The sequence below is a fragment of the Chanos chanos genome, chromosome 9 (genome assembly GCF_902362185.1).
Source record: "Chanos chanos chromosome 9, fChaCha1.1, whole genome shotgun sequence".
Classification (NCBI taxonomy): domain Eukaryota; kingdom Metazoa; phylum Chordata; class Actinopteri; order Gonorynchiformes; family Chanidae; genus Chanos; species Chanos chanos.
The window spans coordinates 27088188-27098759 of record NC_044503.1 but is presented as its reverse complement, the minus strand read 5'-3'; the positions used below and the strand labels follow the sequence as shown (position 1 = coordinate 27098759).

Here is a 10572-nt window from a genome sequence, read left to right as displayed (position 1 = left end):
AAGTATTATTCAAATCCATTATATTATATTATACCCATTATATCATAATAGTGTATGTAGGTGCCTACTATACCTAAACAAGCCGTTAAGAAATTTTATTTATGTATAGTGCCTTAGTTTTAAGCATTCTTAGTTTAAGTTCATTGTTAGCCTTTAAGTAGTTAGGTCTTTCACAAACTCACCCTCAGCAAAAGGTTCGGCTCGCTTCGCAGTTAGCATCGCCACTTCGTAGCGGTTCTTTTTCACCTTTGAATCTTTTGCCTGTGAAAGGAGCTGTTGCTGAGAGGCCAAGCTAGCTTCCAGTTGTTTCACAACTGGGCAGTTCACACTGAATTATTTTATAACAGCGACAGTCTCTTGTACAATGGAGAAGTAGGGCCACACTGAGAAAAAAAATCTGAGATTTTGAAAATAAGGCTGTAATATTACAATAATAAAGTTGTAATTGCACAAGAAAAAAAAAGTCATAATATTATGAGAATAAAGTCGTAATTTTTCGAGAACAAAGTGATACTATCACTAGAATAAAGCCGTAATTTTAGGCTATGTGGTATTTTAGAGGGGAAATATCAGGAAAGCAGCCTGCCGCCTACGTTAAAATGAGGAACTTGGAGCCTCTTGTAAAGTTATACTTTAGTATAGGTTTCACAAATAACAAAATAGGCTTATTAATCTTTTGGCATATCAGCACTGTATTATCATAAGTATCAAGACTTTCAAAAGATTGCGCAAGAAACTGTGTTCTCCGAAGAAAGAATGGACTTGGAGGAAACTGCCTCTTTTTCATTGACTGTCCTCCCTCTTGCTTTTTTTTTTTTTTTTTTTTTTAGAAAAAATGTCGTTTATTTTTTCAAAATATTGCGATTTTATTCCTATAATATTATGATTTTTTAAAGTAAAATTATGGCTTTATCGTCGTAATATTACGACTTTATTCTCATTAAATTATGACTTTATTTTCATAATATTATGACAGTTTTCCTCAATTACGACTTTATCCTCATAGTGTTACGACCTTCTGATTTAATCTTTAATCTTATTCTCAAAATGTCAGATTTTCTTCCCCCCTCAGTGTGTCCCTAGTACTCCGTCGTACTATTAGCAAATGAGACAGACGCAATTATTTCGGCTTTCAGTGAAAAAATACTTTTTACATCTCGTTTTCCATCTCTCTGGAAAGCAACAGCCCTCACTATTAACTTCGCACTTCTTTGACTGGTAGGCTACCGACTGTAGTAAAGACCAATCCGTTTTTTAACAAGTTTAATTTCTTCTTTGATATTTTGAAGGTCCATTGACTGTAGTTAGTAGTTAGTGCTGACATCATGTGGTGAACCACTAGAATAGCACATTTCACGTCTTTACCACATGTCCTAATTTTACTGTAGCGCTGGCACCGTGGCAGGCCACTCGCAGAATCTTTTGGGAGAGAAGCCATGGGCCATTTAAAATCTATATGGCCCGCGGACCGGACTATGGCCACCCTTGGTCTAAGCCCTCATGCAAAAATTATGTACTTTTTACTCCAACACATCTCTGTTGACAAAAGTTGTTATTATGTTTTATTTGGCATGGTCAGTTGTATGCCTCTGTGTTTTGTTTTTTGTTGTTGATTAAAAGTATAAAGGACAGCTTGACTGGTTTCAGACTATAACGGTAATGTGAAGAGATAAAATACAAATACTCAAATGGTCATGTTGTACTAATTACAATAAGCCTACATTTTTTCATCTTGCAGTTTTCAAAACCTATACAAAACCTTTACTAAGGCCAGAGTACATTAAAAGTCTTTGACTTTTAGACTTTCACCCAAATTATTTGTTATAACAAGTGGCATGCATTTTTACAAAGGTCTAGAGTTTTACTAGATTTTTTTTTTGTGGTTATATCTTTACTTTAAATCAAGGGAAGTAATGGAATCCTTTTACCACCCCTGGACACATTCCAGTTTTTTCACACTACGTAAAACACCCAGAAATTAAACCTGTCTTCAGAGAAACAAGCTCAGGATATGACCTTCACCTCCATGACTTGCAATATATGGTTGTAAAAAATGAAGCGAAGCATGCATCACGTAACAAACTAATATTTATTCAATTCTGTTTCATTTTGTACTAAATCTGCCTCTTCTTCTGACTACACCTGAACACAGTCATGTTCTTGCGGAGTCATCCAGGGCCAGTCCACGTGTTAAAGACAGCGGTACGTCAGTCTTCGATTCTTCTGATGACAGTTGCTGTGACGTAGGAGGAAGACATATGATGTTCCAAGTAACTCTAAATTAAGAGAGGAAAGGAAAAAAAAAAAAACCTTGATAGTAAATACCAAACAAAGGAAACTTGATTCCAAAGAAGTATCAGGGGAATAGTTATAATTCAAAGCTCACAGTAACAAGAAAGATAAGCAGAATACCTAAGAAGCTATTGGCTAAAGGTCACAGAAGGAAATCAGACAGTAAAAGTTGCTAGTCACTAATTGGTATATACTTTAATGACCAAGCCTAAACAGAAAGTACATGTCTTGAGGCTCCTAAAACTGATATTTATGTCCATCTGTTTGGAAACTGCTTGTAAGCACACTGACCTTAAAGCAAATGATAAATGGCAAAGCATTTGAGCTCAAATGTTAACTTTGGAGCAGTTGAAGAAACTCGTATGGTCTGATGAGACATTTTGTACAACTTTTCTAATATCTGGATTTGTTTGACCTTTGCTAAAGCCAAAAGATGGTTTCAGTCCACGTTTCCCCTTTTCAAATTTTAAACATAACTGTGGGTCTGTTCATGGCCAGATTCAGTGTTCAGTATCATTATTATTATTTCCTCAGGTCAGATTACTTCTCTGTGTAGTAGAATTGCAGGCGAATTGCAAATTGCAAAATGCTCCCTAACTGTCTGTCACAGCCTGCACCTCATTTTTTGGACTCTTATTTTGAAATGTCTTATGCTCCTGTTCTGTGTGTGTTTCCATCCCTCACCTGATCCTGTGTGTTCCATTTATTAACCTCGTTTTCCCCTTGTTAATTTCATCCAGTCATGTTTCCCCTGTTTAGTTCTCCACTTGTATTTAAGCCCTTGTGTTTGACCTGTCCTTGGTCTATTGTTGTTTGTGTTTGTATACACTCTGTTAGGCTGCACCGCTTTGTTCCTGTTTGCACCTGTTTATTTATCTTCATTTTGTAAGTAAAGTCCTCCTTTTTTGTCACCACCATCTTTGTGTCTTGCGCTTGGGTCCTGCACCACTCCGCCTTGACCCTGTCTTTAGGTTTTGAGAAGCTGAGTGCAAAGTACACCTAAAGAATATATGATTCACTGGAACATTCCATGGAACCAACCTGCTTGTTCAAACCCTTGCTCAGAAATAAACATGCTTGTGTTTTAGTATCCAAGAGGAACCATTTATTTGTTTTTTATAACTTCCCCATGGTATCATATATACAAACGTGAAACTCATTAAATGAGTTTCCTTAACAGGGGGACCCATCCTTCTCTGTCCGGCACGTAGAAAACCAGATTTTATCGTTCATGAAGTTATTTACAGTGTGTGATTTGTTTACAGTTTAAAACATTTAACATACAGACGTTCTAGGAGTTCTAGATGGTATTAGATATAGATTAATTTGTTAACAAAGCAGTGTTCATAGCAATAATTATACAGTTTGTCCTTGAAACAGTTTGTATAGTGGCTGAGAGTGATTAGCTTTACTATAATTAAAACTGAGATTAGGATTTGGCAAGACAGGTTGATCTTGGTTTTACAGCCAGGTTGAGTCAACATCATATGTGGGCCACTGGCTCAGAATAGGGGCTTGCAGGGGGCCTGGGCAGGAGAGACAAGAGTAAAAAAGGCCTTATGCTGGGAGCAGAGGCTTGGGACAGGAATGCCGTAGACCTCAGAATGGACACCCTATTGTTGGGGCAGAGAAGAGAAGATAAAAAGAAAAGCAAGAGCAGAGTTGTTATGCAAACTGAAGCATGCGGTAGAGTTCTTTGAGATGTTTTAGAATGATTTTGATTCTGACTCAAGTGCAGCGGTAGTGCCTCCGGCAGCTCTAAAAAAAAATCTAGATGTTATAAATGCATGAACCAGCTTCTCTGCATCGTACAAAGACAACATGCTCCTTATCTTGCCCTCTACCCTGGATCCCCATCAGTTTGCCTACCGCACCAACAGGTCAGCAGAGGACGCCATCTCCATGGCACTCCATTCTGCCCTGACCCACCTAGACAGTCCCAGCTCTTACGTCAGAATGCTGTTCATTGACTTCAGCTCAGCATTCAACACTGTGATTCCCTCCAAGCTGATCTCCAAGCTTAGCCAGCTTGGTATTCGCACGTCCCTGTGCAACTGGACTCTGAACTTGGCCCTTAGCACTCAGAAGACCAAGGAAATCATTGTGGACTTCAGGCGTGCTGGGAGCAAAGCACAGGCCCCCATCTATATCAATGGAGCTGTAGCGGAGCGTGTACCTAGCTTCAAACTCCTTGGCGTCCACATCTCTGACAATCTCACCTGGTCCCTGAACTCCTCCATCCTCATCAAAAAGGCACAACAGCGGCTTTACTTCCTGCGTAAGAAAGCTCATCTGTGCTCCAAGATAGGGGGCTTTTACCTCTGTACTATTGAGAGCATACTCAGCAACTCCATCTCAGTGTGGTATGGCAATTGCTCTGCAGCAGACCGTAAAGCACTCCAGAGGGTGGTGAAAACTGCCCAACGGATTACCGGCACTCAACTGCCCACCACTGAGAACATTTATACTTAACGCTGCCTGGGCCGGGCGAAAAGTATCATCAAGGATGCATCCCACCCTAACCATGGACTCTTTACCCTCCTCCCATCTGGCACGCGTTACAAGAGCCTCCGCTCCCGCACCAGCCGGCTCAGGAAGAGGTTCTTTCATGAGGTTGTGACCCTGCTGAACTCCACACCACAGCGCTAAGCTTTATTTGCACTCCACTGCACTATCTCTGCACTTATATGCACTGTTCTTCTGCTCTTTCGCACTGGCCTTACCTCTCATGCTGTTCAGAGTACCCTATATAAACTGTACATACAACCTACTGTAAATATTTTGTCTATTATGTGTATTCAACCCATATATATACACTCCTCTTCCTACTCTGTCAGCTTCACCTCTATGTATAACATAATTAATATATTATACATGTATATATCTGTATATATTGCTCACCACTGCCTATAATGCTGTACAAACTGTAAGATATAGCATCACTTACTGCAGTATTCACTGTACCTGCACTTATCTATAAATAATACTATGCTTTTGCACTTCTGATTAGATGCTACTGCATTTCATTGACTTTGTACCTGTACTGTGCACAATGACAATAAAGTTGAATCTAATCTAATCTAAAATTACAGAGCTGAAAGAAGGATGCTTTTGCTATATTACTAGTGTGGGTTAAAAATGTTTAATCACTGTCCATCACAAGCCCAAATTTCTTAAGTTTGGTGTATGAAATGGTAGTGAGACCACCTAAACAAAAATCATGTTCAGGCAGCTTATTTCTAGAGAACCTGTGTCCGAGGACTAATATTTCAGCTTCATCTGAGTTTAGCAAGAAAAAAGAGAAAGTTAAAAATATATCTTTAAAAAAATGACCAGGATGACATGGTGCAACAGTGGTTTTATTCCCTGGATCTTAATATATAGAGGGCAGCTACAACGACAAAAGTATGAAACAGCTTAGGTTCCCTTTTTAATTAATGATGAGCAGGTGCCACTGAATTCATTGCTGAATTGACTGTATCACTGAAAAGTTGTGCAGAATTGCATGCTGTATAATGAATTACCCCACTTAAATGATTGCTTCCTCTGACAAACCCAAAACATATTCAAAAAAGGACTTACAAAATGTTATCATTTACACTTCTGCAATAAAGATAAGTGAATTACTAATTTGTACTGATGTAGTGTTTTATTCACAAGTGCAAAAGAATCCAAAGTTCAAGTGCACATCAGACACAAACCCTCATTATCAAACCAATAAAAACCACTTCAAGCATTAACAGTTCAGTGGGAAATACTAGCTCTCAACAAAACATTGTTATTTCCTTATAACACAGAAAGTAATATAACTTGCAAGGTGTATCCTCAGTAACTTATCCATCCTCAGAACCAAAGATAATTTAAAACAAAGTAAATTTTGAATAAAACAAGTGACATGGTTTCAAAGATTTATGTACACAAAATGAGTAAAATGAAATTAAATAAACCGAAACAAAATAAAAATTCTGAAAAAACAATTTAAATAATGGTAAAGGTTTCACACGCTCGTAATGTATGGCTTCAAGCATCTGCACAGTAATTTCCGAACCATAACCCAGTAGAGGCAGATCATGATGAGCCAATAGCTGAGGTACACCACTGAGCCAAATATCAAAAACTTTGCCTCCTCCTTCTTGTAGTTAGAATCCCAATCTGCTATGGTCTCCTTGTAGATGGTATATCCCAAGCCACCCAGCAAGATGGCTGCCCACACTGACAGTGGCAGAAGGGGAATGTAGTTCCCCACCATCTTACGACGGCCCGAAGTGCCCCAGCTTCTCTTATTCATGGTGAGGATGGCAAAGTACTTGGCTGGCAGTAAGCTGGTCATGTACAGGACAGAATATAGGGACATGAACACCATTATAGGGCTCCTGCGTAAAAAACAGGCATAGGCAGCCTTCACCAGCCCAATGAGCTGAATACAGCAAAGCACCCACAGGATGTCCCACAGGGTACCTGTCCAGAAGAGCTTGATGATGGTCGCTGTGACAAAAAACGGGAAAACACCAGATACAATGGATTCATAGGTCATCCACAGGTGATGTTTGTGCCACCACATGGCATTGTACAGCCATTCACGGAAATAGGACTTGGTCCAGCGAGTTTGCTGGTTCAACCAACGCAGGAACTGGGCAGGAGTCTCTGTGTAACATCTTGAGCGAGCTGTGTATCTACAAAAAAGAAGAACAAGGGGGTGATTAAAGCATTAGTCATCATTAATTCTGTTCAGACTGAGCAGAAATGGAGAGAATGTATAAGTTGTAAGGCAGGGATGACAGGAGGAAGCTAATTCACCACTAGTCGCTATGGACACATATGAATAAATAAAGAATGAGGTACTCACTTGGTGGCGTAGCCCATACTCAGCATACGGTTGGTGAGATGGCGGTCGTCTCCAAAGGTACAGTGCGTGCCAAGAAACATCTGGTTGTACCAGGACTCCAGAAACTGCTGCAAGATGTCATTTCTGTAAAGACCTGAGGAAAAGAACAGAAATCAACACAGTTATTTACATCTCAACAACTATCAGCTCATTCACAATGCAGCAGGAAAACTAGATTCCAGATATGTTCCTACATGAGATACATTATCTCTTCAATGTTTAACTTGTTTAAGAGTAGTTCTACTATGAGCATAGTGTACTGATGTAGCATAGTACCATAAAACAGGGTAATACCAGGGTTCTCTTACACATAGGTGAGCCTCTTTATAGTTCCTTCTCTTACCTAATGGTCCACTGATACAGGAGACGCAGTTGAAGAAGGACTGGCAGGCTCTCTCGATGTTAAAAGCCATCCAGTATCTCAGACTGCTCATGAAGCTAATATAGGAATCATTCAGATTGAGGATCATGACGTCTCCACCCACTGCCCCATATTTGGGATTACTCTCCAGAACCTTACACAGCTCCACTGTGGCAAATGGGTCTAATTTAGTGTCTGAGTCACACACCTGTGGGGATAAGGGAGCAAGGAAAGTATCAGGAATGTGTTTTTTTTTTCAAGTTTTTACAATGTGGTCTGTATCCTATAGAGCATATTAAGTGTCATACCTTTATCACCTGAAATTCCATATGACATGAACATTCATTTTTATACCCAGTTTTACTAAAATGTTAACACATTTGTGACAAAACTTCTCTAGTTCATTGCTCACCTGTATGTAGTCCACTAATGATCCCAGAGCTTTAAATGCTGTGTACATCACCTCCCTCTTTCCTCCCCACTTCTGCATAATGCACACGCACCTCTTGTTCCTGATCAGCTCCTCCACTTCCCTTCTTTGCAGGTCCTCAAACCACATTTCAGGATTTCCTGCTGAGCCAGCCAGATTTGGAGCCCATGAGTGATAATTGTTCTCCCACACATAACAGCCAGGGTCCTGGTCAGCAAAGACCTCTTTGAACATGTCCATCATGTATCGGTCACTGTCTGAGTTACCATCCACCACCATGACAATGCGGAGTAGCTCGGCTGGGTAGATGAGGCCCTGTACAGATTGGAGGCACTCACGCAAGTATGCTGGGTCTTCCTGGAAGGCTGAAATTGTGAAGCCAATGGTCTTTGTGTAAGAGCACAATGTATTTTGTGAACGCATACGCTGGTGCTCGATGAAGGCAAACAGGCCTTGGATAAGGAGATGGAAGGAAAGCAGCAGTCCATAGAAACCAAAGGAGATGATGCTGAAGGGGGACTGGACAATAGTGAAGCCATCTGCATAGGCCCAAATCATCACTCCCAGGATGACCAGAGCAAAGAGAAATGTGAAAAAAGCTCTCACAACTGAGCTGAACTTCCTTAGCACTGGTTTGAGCTCCATTTATTTGTGAAGACTGGAAAGAATAAGTTGTAAATTGCATGAAAATATAAATTTTTGTGAATGTGAATTCAGTATGGTGACATCAAAGCTTGAAGAAAAGAGCAAATAGTTCATGAAAATTCAATATAGGATTAGTGTTCCCCTGTCTAAGTAGTCCTGAATGAGATCTGTGAGAAAAAAAAAAGCTGTCCTGTCCTGTATTGTCTGATTGAATCACGTTTTGGCAAAGCTGATCTTTCCTCCAACCTTTTTTGTTTGGTGTTGTAAACCTTTGTTGTAGACCTTTCCTCTTCAACACATTCTGAGCCTCATGCAACACGCAGAGAGAGTGAATGATTAACTATCAGAACTGTCATGATCAACATTTAGAATTTAATATTTAGTATGGCTCTGTGATGAAGAGCCAGCTAATGTCATTTTGCTACATGAAGTCTACAAGACATTCAGTGTTATGATCACTACAAACTTTGCATGAGTCACATACTCGATTAGTTAACACAAAAATAAATCAAAGATTGTCTGCAATGCACCGTTGGTGTTTATCTATTGTGTTAGAGACAATGTGAGCTACAGTAACATTTCCTGTTAAGAATGTAGGCTTGTAAGACACCCAATTTGTAAAATCTACACTGGTTACCTTTGCAATCAGCCCCCAAAAGAGTAAAAAAAAAAACTTAGAAAAATACAAACAATTGTTTTCATTGACTTGATAATATTTACGGATGTTAGAGTATATAATCAAATTCCATTCTTGATGATATTGCTTAATTTGATAGCCAGGTCTGAAGACACAATATTTTAAAGACATGACACTGTGGATGTGGAAATGCGTATAAGAACACCACTGACCTTGATGTATGTGGAGCAGTTTCTGACAGACACTTAGGTCACTCCTCATTCTATTCTTGACTGAATGATCAAGTGAGGGGTGGCTATTTGTATGGCAGAAAACACACCTGCGACCCACATGCTGTGTTGACGTGCCTTCATGATCATGGTTGGATGTTGTTTTCAATGCTGTTGTAATACTTTAGTCTACCTGTCACAAACTGAGGGAGACTGGAGATTTTTTTTTATTTTAATGAGGCCCATATTTTCAGACGTTGTATAAGTTCTGCCTCTGCACATCCTTTACCCAGCACCTCAGCCTGTAAAATCAGTGACATTAGTCCTCATATCATTAGTTTTAACTCTGTTTTCATGAGCTAAAGAGTGCTGTGCTGTTTTATTGGAAAAACTCCATCTTTGTTTAACTTCTTCAGCCAACTGAATGTTGCTACTTTTGAAATATTTTGATAGAACTGTTATGAAATATATCATAGTATTCACACTCAACCTTTTCAATGTGATCATCTGCCTTAAAAAATTTGGGGTCTCTCAATCTGATAGATCCCAAATTTTCACCTTTTTCATCTTTAACGTGGTGGTAATAAAATGTGGCATGCCAATTTACCATGCTATGTGCAGCCACAATTTACTAATAAAGGGGAAACTCAATCAGTTCAGGAATCCATGTGTCACCAAAATCCCTTGAAAGTACTCGTCACATTAACCCTATGAAGTCGACGTCATCGCCGACGATGACAAGCGACGTATCTTAATTATGCAGGAACAATTCCGCAGTGGAAGCAGGCTTAGGGCATTACAGTGTTACCCTCTTATGGTGCTGGACCAGCCAGAAGCGGAATTACCAAAATGCGTACTTTATGTAAAATTATTGCGGGGAATATAAATCTTTATTCGATTTCTATTACATTTTTCGGAGATACAGCTGAAGACATGCGGAAAACCTCCCGTGTTTTCCAGTAAAGACATTGCAGTAATGACTTTTGAAAGAGTGGTTTTTCGTTGGTTTTTGGGGGGGGTTTTTTTTGGTATTTTGTGCTGTTTACAGTTATATAGTGTCTTGACAGAATGATGGGTCAGAGTCAGACTTATAGCTGAGGTTGCGCTGAAAGC

The 10572-nt window shown here is 39.5% G+C and overlaps 1 protein-coding gene across 1 annotated transcript; it reads right to left on the bottom strand.

Annotated features, from left to right (window-relative positions):
- Window positions 1-6289: 6289 nt before the first annotated feature.
- LOC115821534 (hyaluronan synthase 1-like) lies at window positions 6290-8613 on the bottom strand. The gene is made up of 4 exons (XM_030785349.1): window positions 7951-8613; window positions 7521-7746; window positions 7139-7271; window positions 6290-6965 (listed from the first exon to the last, which is right to left on the bottom strand). The coding sequence occupies exons 1-4, from the start codon at window positions 8611-8613 to the stop codon at window positions 6290-6292; spliced, it is 1698 nt and encodes a 565-aa protein (XP_030641209.1).
- Between the last annotated feature and the right edge of the window lie 1959 nt (window positions 8614-10572).

What these genes read in the sequence shown, in the direction of transcription:
- LOC115821534 (XM_030785349.1), bottom strand. Translation starts at nt 8,613, where the DNA reads ATGGAGCTCAAACCAGTGCTAAGGAAGTTCAGCTCAGTTGTGAGAGCT. An exon ending in CTGTATCAGTGGACCATTAG is followed by an intron (nt 7,272 to 7,520) that starts GTAAGAGAAGGA and finishes TCTTTTCCTCAG; the next exon opens with GTCTTTACAGAAATGACATC. An exon ending in AGTATGGGCTACGCCACCAA is followed by an intron (nt 6,966 to 7,138) that starts GTGAGTACCTCA and finishes TCTTTTTTGTAG; the next exon opens with ATACACAGCTCGCTCAAGAT.